This window comes from Vulpes vulpes, chromosome 4 (assembly GCF_048418805.1).
Source record: "Vulpes vulpes isolate BD-2025 chromosome 4, VulVul3, whole genome shotgun sequence".
Lineage (NCBI taxonomy): Eukaryota > Metazoa > Chordata > Mammalia > Carnivora > Canidae > Vulpes > Vulpes vulpes.
The window spans coordinates 67,226,563-67,242,756 of NC_132783.1; the positions used below are offsets into that span (position 1 = coordinate 67,226,563).

At 45.7% G+C, this 16,194-nt stretch overlaps 1 protein-coding gene across 3 annotated transcripts in view; it reads right to left on the reverse strand.

Annotated features, from left to right (window-relative positions):
- The window catches only part of DISC1 (DISC1 scaffold protein), a 352,717-nt gene extending 336,873 nt beyond the window's left edge, over positions 1-15,844 (reverse strand). For all 3 annotated transcript variants that reach the window (XM_072755974.1, XM_072755975.1, XM_072755976.1), the window contains exon 1: positions 15,658-15,844. In XM_072755974.1, the coding sequence (XP_072612075.1) occupies positions 15,658-15,715 (58 nt within the window). In that variant the 5' untranslated portion in view covers positions 15,716-15,844. The remainder of the gene's footprint in view (positions 1-15,657) is intronic.
- Between the last annotated feature and the right edge of the window lie 350 nt (positions 15,845-16,194).

Here is a 16,194-nt window from a genome sequence, read left to right on the forward strand (position 1 = left end):
CTAATACAATGACTGCTGCCTTAAATAAAGTAGGGTATGACCTAAAACAAGTGGCACTGGCCTAGTAATCAGGCAGTGTACAGCAAGGAAACTGATCTGGGAGGCTGGAAAGACAGAGGCCCAAGTTATGCAATGGCAAAATATTTGGTAAAATCATCTCCTGCAGTAACTAAAAAGCAGACCTACCGTTTAACCATGATTGTAGCTCTAGGGAAAGAGTTGGAAAGTAGAACTTTCCAATGAAAATAAAATGAAAGAAATAGTAAATATCAAAGTAAGAAATAAGATTGAAGAAGCTTGAGTGACAAAGGCCCAAAGTCTCAGCCCTGTGGCAAAGATTAAGAGTGTTGCATTCCCATCTGAGCTTGCGGGCCTGAAAGTAATCACCATTTAGTTGAGAAAGAAGGACATGGGGTGATAATGTAATGCAAAAAATCAAGCTTGATAATAAAATCTAGGAAAAAACTTTGGGATTAGTTATTGGTATAAGGAATTTAATGGAAGAAAACAGAAGAGAACCCCACTAAGTTTTTGACAGAAATGTATAGCCTGAGAAACCACGGGCTTGAACTTAAATAAATTAAAAAGTCTGTAAGAGCTTTCAAAATTTCAGGCCACCAAACAGAGGGCAGCAAAAGCTCTGTACACCCTCATGAAGATGGCAGACTCCCCAGCAACTGCTTCAAATGTTGCCATGGAGAGTAAAAGACAAAGACGAACTTGGCATGACAGACCATGGAGACCAATCAATAAGAGATTTCCTCCCAGAGAGCAGAATCAAGGTCTAATGGAGAAAGTTCTCCCATCCCCGGGTTGGGGGCCTCTACCTTGCCTACCAAAGGCTCTCATAATTGCTTTGCACCCATGACTGCTGTGAATACCCTATTTTACCCTGCTCCAAGTGGGAGTTTTTAGTGCTCTTATGCTGTCTCTGCTCCACCACTGAAAACTGAGAGAGGTTGGAAGGAAGCAAATAACACTTTTCTTTTTTAATTCACAAGTCACAAAAGCATGAAGATCCTCATTTGAATGTAGAGAAGACTGTACCTCAGCCAGAGACCCGACAGAGTGATCCAGACTCAATGGCTGCATGGGACTCTAGTGTCTCCTTCTGGGAGGGGTAAGTGGAAATGCGAGGGGAAGAGTGAAACAGGGATGTGGTGACCAGAAGGGAAAGCTGTGGCAGAGATTGGCCATTGTTCACCAAGCCTTTTTCCCTTGTCTCCTGCATCCCCAGCCTCTCTCACAGCTGTGCGTGGCCATGTGACTGACCCTGGCCAATGGAGTGTGGACAGAAGCAGCGCCCCTAAAAACCTCTGGTGAAGTCTTCTCTCTTCTCCACTCTCTGCTAGCTGGGTGGCAAAGGCCAGACCAACTTTGGAAGCCACATTCCGAAGGTGGTGGGGCCTTTGTCAGCCCAAGTCCATAATGGCCATGTAAGGCAGAGCAGCCCCTCCAGCCAAGTCTGGTGCCTCCACTCACCAGTAAATGGAGGGTGAATCTGAACTTCAAGAGAACTACACTTCCGATGTCTTAAGGTGCTAGTATCTGGGAATATCCACTATGGCATTAGCGTCATCTTAAATCCAAGAACTTAATAAAAGCATGGGCAAATCACAGTATAAACATGCAACTTACTGTGTAGCCATTCAAAATGATCATGTAAAGCAACATTTGTTGACATGAAAACATTTCTGTGCTATACTAATAAGTAGGATAAAATTAGGTTAAAAAACGATATATAACACGGTCCCATTTCTATAAATTGTATGTGTATATAACACAGGCTCTGAGAACCTTCTAGAAGGATGTTCACTAAAGAATGAAGAGTGAGGGGACACCTGGGTGGCTCAGGGTGTGATCCTGGCTCTGGGGATTGAGTCCAGCATCGAGTTCCTGCAGGGAGCCTGCTTCTCCCTCTGCCTGTGCCTCTGCCTCTCTGTCTCTCATGAATAAATAAATAAAATCTTTAAAAAAAAAAAAAAAAAGAATTAAGAGTGAGGAAGGTGGGACTTCAGTGATCATTTCTTGATATATTTTTCAGGGTTGTTTGATTTTTTTTTTTTACAATGCCTATATTTTGTTTTTTTTTTTTTATACAGAAACAATAAAACTATGTTTGAACATTAACTGTATTATTTTTCTTCCAAGTGACCCCATAATGTCCCAGTCATTCCCCTTAAGACGTCTTCCTATCCTCTTCAATATGAAATTTCTTAAAAACATTACTTCAAGGAAGTCAGAAAACCTATGGGTGAAAAACTCCCCTCCCAAGCAATCTTATCTAGGCTTACAGCTCATCTGCACTCTTCACAGTACAGATATTTCCATCAGTTTATAAGAAGCTATATGAGATTTAAACTTCCCAGAATATTGGGCAGAGCTTATAAGCTGAACTTTGCCCTCCAGGAGAGGCAGAGGGGCCAATGCAATGCAGTTGGACTTGAACAAGAAACCAGTGAGAGGGGTGCACCTGGGTGGCTCAGTCAGTTAAGTCTCTGCCTCTGGCTCAGGTCATGATCCCCGGGTCCTAGGATTGAGCCCCCAAGTCCTCTCGGGCTCCCTGCTCAGCAAGGAGTCTGCTACTGCTCTCCCTCTGCCCCTTCCCTCTGCCCCTTTCCCCTTCCCCCTGCTGATGCTTATGCTCTCTCTCAAAAATAAATACAATCTTTAAAAAGAAACAAACAAACAAACAAACAAACCAGTGAGGGGAGGAGGCAGCCACAGACAGGCTTTGAAATCTTCCTCATACCCATGTGACTATTGGTGTGTCTATCACTGAGCTAACTCCCTTCCTCCCAGCCAGGGTGAAGGAATGACCCTCTTTCTCCCTCTTTCTCCCTTACTAGGATTGCGAAGAGGTGTCCCTGGTAGTGTTCTCACCATTGGGGTTTAGGTCACAGGTACCTTTGCTAAATGGCTGCCATAAAAACTGTAGGGTTTGGAGTAGAAGTGTGACCCAGGTGAACTAGAGTTTTAGAAAATTAATCTGACCACTGTGATTAGGAAGAGGCTAGAGCTGAAAACTTATTTTAAAGGCTATCACAGTAACCCTGACATGTGTGATGAAAATGAAACAGAGAGGAAGGGTCCATGTGCTATAAGATCCTAGGGAGTGTACCAGGCCCTAAGCACCCAACAGATTTAGAATCCATGGAATCCATACACTGAGTAGGAAAAGTGAGACCACTCCAAGTACCCACCAGAGGACATTTAATACAGGGCACTGGTCATAAAAGTGTGGAAAAAATTGGAAGAGAATGAAGGAGAAGGAAAAGCAGGAACAAGGAGGAAGAAGGATAGTAGCTAGAGATCCGAGGCTGTTGCTCCTGGGCTGCATCCTGGAGACTGCTCAGTCTGCTGTAGCAGAAGAGGCTGTGTGGGTTGGCTCTGGAGCCTGAGAAAAAAGGCTCCCTGTCAGGGCTGTTGGAGTCCCAAATCACCCAGCCTTCCCACTGCTACAGCACATGTCTGCAGCTGTCCCACTGAAAAACCCAGAATCCAGAAACTTTTCTCTTCCTCCTGCCTCTGGTGTCCCACAAGGGCCTCTTGTTTACAGAGTTTAACGGGTAGGGAGCCAGGGATGTGCCATTTTCAGACTCCCAGCCTCAGCAGTAAAGAGCAAAGCACAGAAGGGCGGGTAAGGGACCAGGAGTCAACAACCAGCACCCAGCCTACACTCTGACCCATTCTCTTCCAACCTGTGTCCTTTCTGGAGGCCATGTGCAGGACAGTGGTGAGGAAGGGGACCTTGGAAGGCAGGGGACGATAGCTCTTGGCCTCAAGGAAAATCCTACAAAAAACTTAGAATTGAGGAAATGGCAAAATTGTTGCTCTGACCATGGTAATCACATCATTGAAATTACAGCAAAGTGAGCAAGATGGAGCTGGGTAAAGCAGGCCACACACTCCCTCCAGAAGGCCCCGTCTGCTAAATTGATCATAGCACCATTCTCTTGTTGACAGGGCCACAGCTGGCCCATATGGTACCACTGGGCAAATTTTTTAAAAAGTACCTCCTCCGGGGTGATGAATGATGAAAAGATGCCCCCCTGGGAAACCAGACTAGAAAAAGGTGGCCCCTCTGAGCTGATGAATTAGGAAAAGGCAGGCCTTCCTCAGGACAGGGACCCAGCCTGGGTGTGGACCCCACTCACCTCTTACCCGGGACGCTGGGTAGGACATCACCTGCACACCTAAGGGCTGCAGCCCCCTATTTTAACTTGCTACTGTTTCCCTAAGCCCTTTGTGTACATTATCTCATGTAATGTTCACATCGGTCCTACAAAATAAGCATAATCACTGCCCAGCTTACAGACAAAAGGGAATATACTTAGTAAGTGACAAAACTGCTGTTAGAGATTTGAAATCTAATAAGAGCTTATTAATAATAATAATAATAGTAATAGTAATAATACAAGTGCCTGTGATGAGACACTGTACTCCTATCTTTACTCACATGACCACAGTCGATTCCCCTAACAGTAGGATGTGGCTATTATCCCCTTCAACTGCTAGCCAAGAGCTCACTGCTCAGAGCCCGGGCACTGGGGTCTAAGCCAGGTGCCTGACCTGCATGCTAGTGTACATGGCATGTGCCCTTGACCCCCAGCCACCGTGAATGGCATCCTTTCATTTATTTATTATTTTGTACGGGTTACTGCCTCTCTCAAAGGAGGCCTAAGCACAGTCAGATCTGATGGAACAGTGAGACCGCATAGGAATCTCTGAAGCTGGGATTTCCTGTGGGTTTTTCTGTCGGTGAAACAAAAAGCCCCTTTGACTCCGGCTCCTTTAGGGTTCCAGGGAACAAGCTGGCATTATCTTTGCACTGAAGGGCCTTTGACTCCCACACTCACTGCAGACAATGCTGAAAGAACACCCAAAGGATCAGCCAGCTGGCCTGCCAAGTCCCCAGCCTCACGGAAGTTCTCCCTCAGTGAAAACAGCTCACAAGTGACAGCTCCAAAAATTTACAGGGAGCCAGCAAGGTTCGGTGGGAAAGCGAGCAGCCAGGTCCTGCTCTGTCCCAGTGTGCGCTTGGGTTGCGTTCGTTTTCATAATGGTTTTATTAAATAAATGTGAACCATGACTATTTCTTCCCTGGAGCCAAAACACCTGAGAAGCCAAGGGAGTGAGCAAACTCTAAGTTTAGAGAGAAAGGCAATGGCAGGCTCACTGCTGAGCTGAACTTCTTTTAAGGTTAGAATGCCCTCTTTGGGTGTGAAATGAGAGCAGCAGGAGCAGGGAATTTTCTGCGACAGGAAAAGCAAACCAGCAGAGAAGACACCAGAACGCGATGTCCTAATGGAGAATCTTACGGAGCTTACATTTCATACAGATGAAAACTTTATAAAGACAAAACCAAAATTAAATTACACCTTGAGAAAGCAAAGATGGACTGGGTCCGGACCAGAATTCCCTTTGCAGAGCCAACCCAGTATGCTCTGTCATGCAACCTTCACTCTTCGAGATGCACTTGGTGTTAATCATCCACACAAAGCCTTATCACAAGCAACTCTCCAGTGCTTGGAGCCCAGGACAACATCACACCTGCCAAAGGACCTGCTCACCTTGAGTACAGGTGTTGTGCGTTTAAGGGGGCATCTTGACAGTGTCAACCCTCTCCTCTGCAGGCCTGTGGGTGACATCAGTCGTCCCATGCTCCTTCTGAGAACAGCCCCCCAGGAACACCTCCAGAGTCCGGGAAGCATCCCCCAGACTGCAAAATGTGGCAATAGAAGGATTAATCCAAGAGGCAGCATCAAGAGAAGAATCACAACTAGTGCAAGGCAGTCTATACAATGTGGCCCTCCCAAAGTGCTGGGCACAGCACAAAGAACCCAAGTGTCAGATCAAGAATCAAAAACCAGGGAGGCCTAGTGAGCACACGGTCTTGGAAGCTGAGTACGGGAACCTCCCTGCCCTCCAGAGCAGACTGCCCGGGCGGCCGTGTGCAGGGACCATCTGCACTCCTGCTCGGGGAAACATGCTTAAGCTGGACTGAACAATACACCCTCCAAGAGGTCTTGTTCCTGTCTTCCCTGTGACATGTCCCACTGCCCACCTCTTGTGCAGCACTGGGCTTGGTGACAGCTTATCAGCAGCCCATCTTAGAAACAGTAGAGATGATGCAATCAGCTAAGAACTGGAAATGAAGGAGGAAGAACTTGGGGAGTGGGGTGGTGCAAAACTACAACAAGTACTATGTACAAGGTGGTGATGGATCATCTAGCATCCCAAAACCCAGAGTCTCTGTCTGAGAACCACACAAGCTTTCTCTCCTTCGCCTGGCAGCCATCTGATCTGACTGAACTCACACGGTGGCAAACCTCATGTGCACAGATGCAAAGCGATCAGGCTCTTTATTTATTCCACTTAGTTCTGGGAACAGGCATCTATTTGGCCACAGAAACACTAATGTGATTTACTCAAGGGATCAAGGACTCAGATAAGGGTGTGAGAGACAAGCTACAAGGCAAACTGAGATCATAGGTAACACAGATGTCCTGTAACAAAAGCAATTCTGTACACAAATTGTGATGAGCTCTTATAAAAATGATGTGACCATAATTCTACACTGAGGGCCTGATCTCATCTGCCCTGTCCCCAGCCCCGTTTCCACAAGGGAGGACACTGAGATCCAGAGAGATTAAGGAACCTGAAATTGTCCGACTCCTAGTCCAGTGTCCTTTCCATCTGGCCACCTGACCACTCATGGCTAGCCATCACTTCATCCACAACAACAAATAACCTGAAGTATTCTGATCACAATTTAAATGAAATTTGCCTTGGCAATGCATCTCTGCACTTCCATGAGGAGATGCATTTGTCTGATGTTTCAGCAATTCACAATACATCATAAGTGATGAACATCATGACAATAGAATGTAGGAGGTGCTGGGAGCAGTGGCGATGCCAAGCAAGGGCAAGGGTTAGCTTGGAGGATGCTGTAGCACCACCCCCACCCCTCATGCTTCACAGTCTTCTAAAGCCACTCCAGACAAAAGTCATGATAATGTGCTTTGATATATATGGGCAGCTGACATTTTTCCTCTGTGAAATGTGTGAATGGAAACACCTTTAGAAATTTTCACGACTTGTATTGATGTATAAAGAATGTGCCTGCATGTAAAAGCAACTTTATTCTTTTTCTTTTCAATTGATTTATTTATTTTAAAGAAAGAGAGAGAGCAGGGAGGAGGGGCAGAGGGAGAAGGAGGAAAAAAACTTCAGCAGCTTCCAGACTGAGCACAGAGCCCAACCCTGGGCTGGATGCAGGGCTCAATCCCATGACCCTGAGATCACCACCCCAGCCAAAACCTAGAAGTGGATACTTAACCAACTGTGCCAGCCAGGCACCCTCATGTAAAAGCAACTTTAAAACAAGTCCCCAGGGATCCCTGGGTGGCGCAGCGGTTTAGCGCCTGCCTTTGGCCCAGGGCGCGATCCTGGAGACCCGGGATCGAGTCCCACTTTGGGCTCCCGGTGCATGGAGCCTGCTTCTCCCTCTGCCTGTGTCTCTGCCTCTCTCTCTCTCTCTCACTGTGTGCCTATCATAAATAAATAAGAATAAATAAAAATAATAAAAATAATAAGATAAAATTAAATTAAATTAAAAAAACAAGTCCCCTATCCTCTCCTTTCTAATGCAACCACTGCCTAAGATTCTCTCAGCCACCACTGGTTGGGAAGCAATTCTCCCATATGGCACTGGGGCCATATTACACATGTTACTTTAAACCAATGCAACTCAATAAGTCTTTATTCTTACCTCAGGTCTAACAAAAATGATAAGAAGATAAATAAGATTAGGCCTGCCCTCAAGAAATTCAGCCCAAGCTAATGCAAAGGCATAACCAAAAGAGAATATTTCTCTATAGTAAATTCATGGTTGATTCGCCCCTTCCCAGCTCTGTAATGATTAATAATTACTCATTTTAGTGGAAAAGGCAGTCTCCAAGTGTGAATAGAATATTGCTTAAAAAGAGGGGGATCATTTGTTCATTAAAAAGCAGGATACAAATTTAAGAGTAATGTCAATATAAATTCATACCAAGATTAGCCTAAGATAAAGCAACCCCTTGGAATGTCTCACTTTATTTCCACTGAGCCCTAGTCTACCTCAGCAAGATGGGAAAAATAGAAGTAATATCAATGCTTTTCCTTATATATCACCTTAGGCTTTTCAAAAAAAGTTTCTAAAACTATTAATATTTGAATAAATGCACTAGGCAATCCCAAATCAAAGAGTAAGGAAATATAACTGTTGGACTAAAATCATAGAATTTATCCATTTTTCAATTCAAATTGCCATTTAAAATCAAGTGAAGAAAGACACACAAAAGCCACATGGTTGAGAAATAGTTCAGAACTCATCCTATAACCCCAGGCCAACTGGCTATCCGGGTAGAGAATGAGATCATAAGTGCTGAATCAGTGTGAGACAGTCCCCTTCATCACGGTCCGCAGACAGCTGGAGTCCTCCCCCCACCCCCACCCCCACCCCAGGGAAATGTGTGTTCTCAGAACAGAGCTGCCTGAGAAGAGAATGCTGATGAAATGAAGCAAACACAACACCACAGCCAGGAAATTAATGCAATTTCTACAGATGGAGACTTAGTATGTCTTTCCTAGATGAAGAGCAACAACACATTTTATACACAAGCGTGAGAATCAATACTTGAGTAAATTATCTTCAAAATTATTATACCTTGAAGTAAACACTGCAACTGATAAATTATAAACTAAAGGATTCCTCCTTTCTTCTTCCCCCTATTCATCCATCCACCCTGTATTATATTCACTGGGCATCTACTAGGTGCTAATTACTTCGTAATACTTCAAATACTTGATTTTGCTGTATTGCAATGCCCCATCATTCTGATGAAACAACATCCAGAAACTTCCCAAGAATCCATTCTCTATTCTCCACTGAACTATAAGCTTCTCAAAGGTATGGACATATTCTACATTTTTTCTTACCTGAAACTGTTACAAGAATCTGGCGATGTGGTTTGTGCATCTCAATAAAAAATTGAACTGAACTGAACTTGTAAAACTCTTGATTGGTTTTGAAAGATATACAAATAACAGATGTGATTAATCTATACACTGGATTAGTCCATCTAAAATATAATAAAGAGTTTAATTCAATTCAGTGAGAGTGGAGAAAACTATAAGCATACTACACAGATGAGGGTGTAAAGAAATACACCAGACTCCTTCCTTGAGCTGAAGGAGTTCACAATAGAGTCAGAAAAACAGGTGAAATACATAACAAACTGTAACAGAAGAAGAGAGAAAGAAGTGGATGACTCTAGAAGACCAGGGAAGGCTAAGTTTTACTGGCTAGATCTTAAATGAGGGATAATATTTTGACGTGTAGAGATTGATGGGGGCAGGAGGGACATAGATTCCATAGTATTTTTGGTGGCTGAATAACGTGTGTAATAAAAGAGCCAAAGTGTCAGTTTTAGGGATTCAGGGGCCAGTTTATGGAAGGATGGAAGGCCTGGCAAGGAATGCTGAGAATTTTCTTGTGGGACAATGAATCTTTGCACTGAGTAATAGTAACCTAATCAGATCTGTGCTTTGGGAAGATTATCATGGCAGCAGTGTGAGGCTGACTGGAAAACTTTATGGAGCAGAGAAATTCTGATAGATCTGTGTCAAGACTGGGAAGACATAGGGAATCCCTGAGACGCCCTACAAAGAAGCATCCTAGGAGTGGTTGTTAAACTGGAAGGGTTGCCTTCAATCACCTGGAAAGTACACCAGGTTTTGCTACATCTTCTTTCCAGACCGGATGATCCGTGAGGACAATCTAATACATCTTTAAACAACATGCTGTGCCATGTGTAGCATACATTAAATAAATACTCCTGAATTAACAATTAAGTGGATGACCTACTGTCCTAGAAGAGAATTCTATAAGCAGACAAAGGGAGACAAAAGGATTGATAGTCAAGGTAGATCTCAAATGATCTTAAAAGTAGATCCTAAAAGTTCTTAACATTTTCACAAGAAAAAGAAAATTTTGTAACTACGTGTGGTGAAGGATGTTAACTAGTCATTTCACAATATTCACAAATATCAAATCATTATGTTGTATATCTAAAACTCATAAAATGTATGTAAATTATGTCTCAAAAAAAAAAAGTCAAGGCAATTAAAGGTCTCCAAATCTATTGTTTGAATTGAATCTCCACCCAAGGACAGCTATCTTGTATTCCACTCTGTCTGACCTGTGGCTATGAAGAAAAGCATTAGGGAAATATTAAGAATCATGCTGAAATATACAAACATTTTTCATCAGAGGATTTGTAATTACAAAACAGCTTTTGCAATTCTAACTGTCCAGTTTATTAGAAACGGGAGAACCCCAATTTATGTCTATATTGACATCTTTTCTCATTTAACCCCTGTAAAATAATCCTCCTTTTCCCATCAGTGCTTGAGTAAGATGAGGCATACTTTCACTTGTAAATGCAAAACACATACATTCTACTGTGTCATAAATTAAGCCTAATAATTACGCCAAATCATCTTATCAATCCACTCACAAATTAAGAGACAACAGGTATGAAAAAGAAAAGTTAGGTTAGTGTGCACATCATAAAACTAAATTTAAACTCCGGTTCCACATTCAAGACACAATTCACTCATTAAACTTTGAGATATTTCACCTTTCAACCTATGAATGCAATTAGTCTCCATGTAGGGCCACCTGTCAAATGCATGTTTCTATTCCTAGTCATTTGTTTGCCTGGATGAACATGATCATGTTAATGATTAATATCAATCCTTGATATGTGCAACCCTGGGAAGTTAAAGTGCCGCTAACTGCAGGGCGGCACTGCTGTCTAGGCCTCTTGAATTGGCATCACCTGGGGTTGGGGGTGGGGTTCAAAATGTGCAACCTCAATGAGCAGGGAATAGGAAATTCACACAGTAGTTCAAATCCTCCAGGACAAAAATCACAGAATCCTAGAGCTATAAGTGTTCCCACAAGTCTTCCTCCTAATCCAGCCATCCTCCCCACAGGCAGACTCCTCAATTACATTCAACCACAGAATGACCCAATACCAATTTAAATGCCTCTGATGGCAAAAGAACACGCTGCTTTCCAAGGCAGCCTCTTCCAAAATAAATAAATAAGGACTTAGTTTGGTTTATTCAATATTTTTAAGAAGTGATGAATTCTGCCAAACTATGGAATGAAGCAAAGCTTACTGGAAATAGCTCTCAGTAAGAGAAGAGGACCCAGATTCTAATACTCATTCCTCTGCCATCTTTCACCCTTTCACCTGTAAACTAAGCAGGCCAGACTCTGTGACCTCTACTGCCACTCAGACTGTCAGTACTCTCTGATATATGACTTGTCCTCAGAGATTGCTATCTTGTACCTCAAGGAGTTTACTGTCTTTATTGCATTTCTCTCAGAGTTCAAATGGATCAGCAAATAAAGGGGAAAAGTCCTACCATGACAAGCAAACTTTAGAGTTCAACAGATAGAATTTTGTCCATGTATTTTAAATGGATAAGCACAAGGCAACGTGGCTGGGAAACTAACCTGAAGTTGAGAAGAGAAAGATAATCCTGGCCTATTTATTTCAATTACTTCATTTGTGACCAGGTCTCCTGCCCCTAACTACCAGATATATAGTTCTCAGCATCTGCACTTGGTGAATGCACTTGTCAATGCCTCACCTGCCAGAACTCAAGAGGTTTAACCAATTGATCTTTTGAAACTTCATCCAGCAATAAATTCTGGGATTCTGATTATAACACTTGATGACCAGTGACCCTAGTGATTAGAGGAAGCCCCAAAATCTCAACCATCTATTTCTGAGCTATGACAGTAGACAAGTGACCAAAAGGAAGGAGGGCAGGGTGAGGAGAGCAGACACCAAACCAGGGATCATGTCAGCCACTGAGCACAGCATGTGGACTCCTGACTGCCTTTCAAAGCCAAATATATATATAATATTCATTGGTCAGCCACAGTTCTTCCACTTGCTGTGAAAACTTGGAAACTGATTGCAGTCTGCTCAAATAAGCAGCTGGTAAACTGATTTCAAAAGAAAAAAATGGATTCAGGATGGTCAAAGTATCTGTGGCAGGCGCTTTAAAAACTGCATGATTGTTGCATAAGACATTCACTAAGGAATTTTTACCACAAAGTCATTAACATCAAGAACAAACAACATAAGACTCCCAAAGGCTAAAAATCTTATGTTACTAAATGGTGCTGGCTGAAAAATGGCCACAAGTGGTCTAGGCTGTGCCAGAGGCGACTGTCCCCACCCCTAGGAGTGGCTGCCAAAGATGTCTGGAAGCAGGGCTCTCTGCTCACTTTGTATGAGAACCCAGCTTATTAAACTGATTATTATCATGATTATCAAAACAATGAGTCTAATTCTAATAACATTAGTTTAAAATGTTACCTATTTTTATACTCAAAATCTTGGCTTGATACTGGATTTTTAGATCTTACTATTTCAAGATCACCACTGTACCCTCTTTGTTCTGAAGGTCTTTCATTGAACTTTGGCCAAAACCACAATAAAACTCAGACATCAACAACTTAATTTCTAATCATTTTCCAATCAAATATTTAAGATCTTTTTAAAGGAAAAGTTTTAATGCACGTAATAAATCTTTACTTATTTCCCAAATTAATGTCTTGATGATTAATGAGCAAGTATCACTTTTGTCATTGAACAAAACAATAATAGTTTGCATCTCAGTCTTAAGACATTGAAATTGATTAACATAGCACAGAAATGGGTTACAAGAACAGAGATGTGAAGCTATTTGCCTGCATTGATGGGATCATAGTGATTTTTAATGTTCTTTTTCTTGTTTGTTGTTTTCTGTGCTTTCTGTGATGACTGTGTGTAGTGCTTTTGGAAGAAGAAAAATAATAAGATAAATTTCATTTGGGAAAGAAATGAATTTGGAATTGTTTCTGCAGCAGACAGACCTGGCATTCACTCTCCCTCGGATGCACAGACTTTCTCTAACGGTCCATTTCCCTCTGGGGGCATCTCAGGTGAGCAGTAAAGTCCCTAGAGAAATATACAGGGTCCCACCCCTGCACGATAATCGTGACGCTGCAAGCTTCAATACCAATTTACACCTCTTGTGCCACCTTAAGAGTTCTGGCAAACTTAAATGTTTAAGTAAAACATTAATTGAGATTTCATTTATTGTCTGAGCTTTGCAATGAATCCTCTAGATATGTCTTTCAAGATCTTAATGCTTTTTCCCTCTGCAAATTTTCATTATTTGTGCAATAGTTTAAATGGGATTTTAAAATAGGGATGAAAAAAATTAAGTTTATTTCAAAACCTCATCTGCCAGGGCGAACAATTCACTCATGAGTATATACACTTACGTATGTAGTGAATTATTTTTTAATGTTTTTTTTTTTTTTTTAAGTAATCTCTATGCCCAATATGGGGCTTGAACTCGCAACCTTGAGATCAAGAGCCACCTGTTCTATTGACTGAGCCAGCCAGGTGTCCCTTAGAATCTGTTAGGATATATATTATCTCCTATAATCTAACACAGGTCTACTCTGAACCACGGCTTGTCTCCGTAACTTCAGTTTTGCCAGTGGTTGAGAACACATTTGCCAGAGGCACCCACCCTACGGTTCTAATCGTGGCTTTACATAAACTGCTACGTGACCTTGGGAAAGAGGCAAAATAATCCTGAATCTCAGCTTTGAATAGAGAAAATGAAGATTATAAATATCCAATGCACAAAGGTTTAGGAGGGATTTCATCAAAGGAATTCCTAAGAGAGTGCCTGGCACATTATAGGCTCTAAAAAATTGCAGATGTTATTATTCCCTGCTAGTAGCAGTCACGTCTTATATTTGCGTAGTGACTCACACTCTTCGAGGCACTTTCAGATCTTCTACCCCATTTGATCTTCAGGCAGCTCTATCAGCACCAAAAGCACTAATTGCTACCCCTACCTTTCTTGTCCTTGGTCTTTTTTTTAAACAGATGAGGAAACTGAGGCCCAAGGTTACAGAGCACAGAAAGCAGATCCAGGCTCTTTTTGATCAGTAGCACTGATTTACAACAAAACCTCAAAAAGCCTTTGGAGGCTGTGTCTGGATGAAATAAAATTAAGTTTCTTTTAAAATACTCCATTACTGGGGGCCCTGGATGGCTCAGTCGATTAAGCATCTGACTCTTGATTTCAGCTCAGGTCACTATCTGGGGTGATCACGAAATGGAGCCCCCATCCAGCTCCATTCAGTAAGGAGTCTACTTGACATTCTCTCCCTTTCACTGTCCTGTCCTTTCCCCTCTCTAAAATAATTAATAAAAAAAAAATTTTTTAATAAAATAGGGACGCCTGGGTGGCTCACTGGTTGAGCGTCTGCCTTTGGCTGGGTAGTGATCCCAGGGTTCTGGGATCGAGTCCCGCATCAGGGACTCCCTGCAGGGAGTCCGCTTCTCCCTCTGCCTGTGTCTCTGTCTCCTCTGTGTGTCTGTCATGAATAAATAAATAAAATCTTAAATAAGTAAATAAATACTCTGCTATTTATACCTTAATCAAATCAAATTGGTATTTCCACATCACTCCAAATTATTTAGGTTTTGCTCAGTAAAAATAGGAACTAAGGTTATTCAGAGCTTACTGTGTATCTCAGGCACTGGACTCCGCGCTTCGGATTCACTGCCACATTGAAACCCCATAACCCAGGAGGTAGGCACTGACACTGCCCCCACTTTACGAATGGGTAAACTGAGGAGTGAGCGAGTCCAGGCTTGACTGTCTCCAGCTCCCAGCTCTTAGACTCTGTCCCTACCCGAACCTCATCTAACTGGGCACACGTTAAGGTCAGGAGCGAGCCCTCTCCCAGTTGAGGAAACCAGGTTCCCAGACGCGCGGGGAAGCGTCCGCGGCTACCCGGCCCCTTCGGGCGCAGCAGGGACACGGCCCGGAGCGCCGAGGGAGGGACGAGGGAAGTCCTGGATCCTCGCGGGTGCCGGACAGCGCGACGGCCGACGCCGCCTTTCCTGACCAGCGACATCCTCCAGGCCCTGTGTGGGCCGGGGCGGGGGGCTGCAGCGTGGCCGCGTCCGGGGCGCTGGGGGCCGAGCCCGGTGCGGGCGTCCCCGCCGCGCGGTCGGAGCCGGAGGTGCCCGGAGGTGCTCGGGAGGTGCCCGCGCTCCGCGCCGCCGCCCACGCCGGCCCCCGCCCCGGGTCTCGGGGCGCTGGACCCCGAGAGTGCTCGCAGGGTGCGGCTGGCCGGGGTCAGCGCGGTCCCGGAGGAGGGACCCCGCGGCCCGGCCCACGCCCCTCCTGCCCGCGCGCCCCGCGCCCTCCTCGGTCGCCGTCGCCTCGGAGGGGCGTGAGCCCGGGTGGTGACCGAGGCGCAGCCCCGCACCTGCGGACCCTCCCGGGCCCCCCCGCCCCGCACCTGCGGACCCGCCCGGGCCCCCCCCGCCCCGCACCTGCGGACCCGCCCGGGCCCCCCCGCCCCGCACCTGCGGACCCGCCCGGGCCCCCCCCGCCCCGCACCTGCGGACCCGCCCGGGCTCCCCCGCCCCTGCCCGCGCCCCTGCCCCGCGCCCCGCCCCGCGCCCCTGCCCGCGCCCCGCCCCGCGCCCCTGCCCGCGCCCCTACCTGCGCGCGGGCCCCCGCCGCCTCCGGCCGGCGCGCCTCGGGGCCCCGCGCCCAGCATGCGCCCCACCGGCTCCTGCAGCTCCTGGGCGGCGGACAGGCCCGCGGAGCGGGAAGCGACCGCGAGCTGGACGGGAAGTGGGGAGGGGGCGACGACGAAGGGGGAGGCGCCTTCCTCCGCGGCGAGGCGGCCGCTCGCCTCCCGGCCTCGGCCCCCAGCGGCCCCCAGCGGCCCCCAGCGCCCCGCCGCCCCGCGACCTGCGGAAGTCGGGGGCCGAGGGGAGGGCGCGGGGAGGGCGCGGGGAGGGCGCGGGGAGGGCGCGCGTGCAGGCGGGGGCGGCGGCCGTCGGGGGCGCGGTAGGGAAGTGACCGAGGGAGGGGCTGGTGGAAGAGAGGCCGGAGGCGAGACGGGGGGAGAAAGCGGGACGAGGGCCGGCCACACCGGGAGAGACGCCAGAGCAGCTGCTCCGAAATGGGAATCCAACTTCCTGGATCTTCGGGCAGCAGTGGACCGGCCCCAGAGCCGCTCCCCACGCTGGG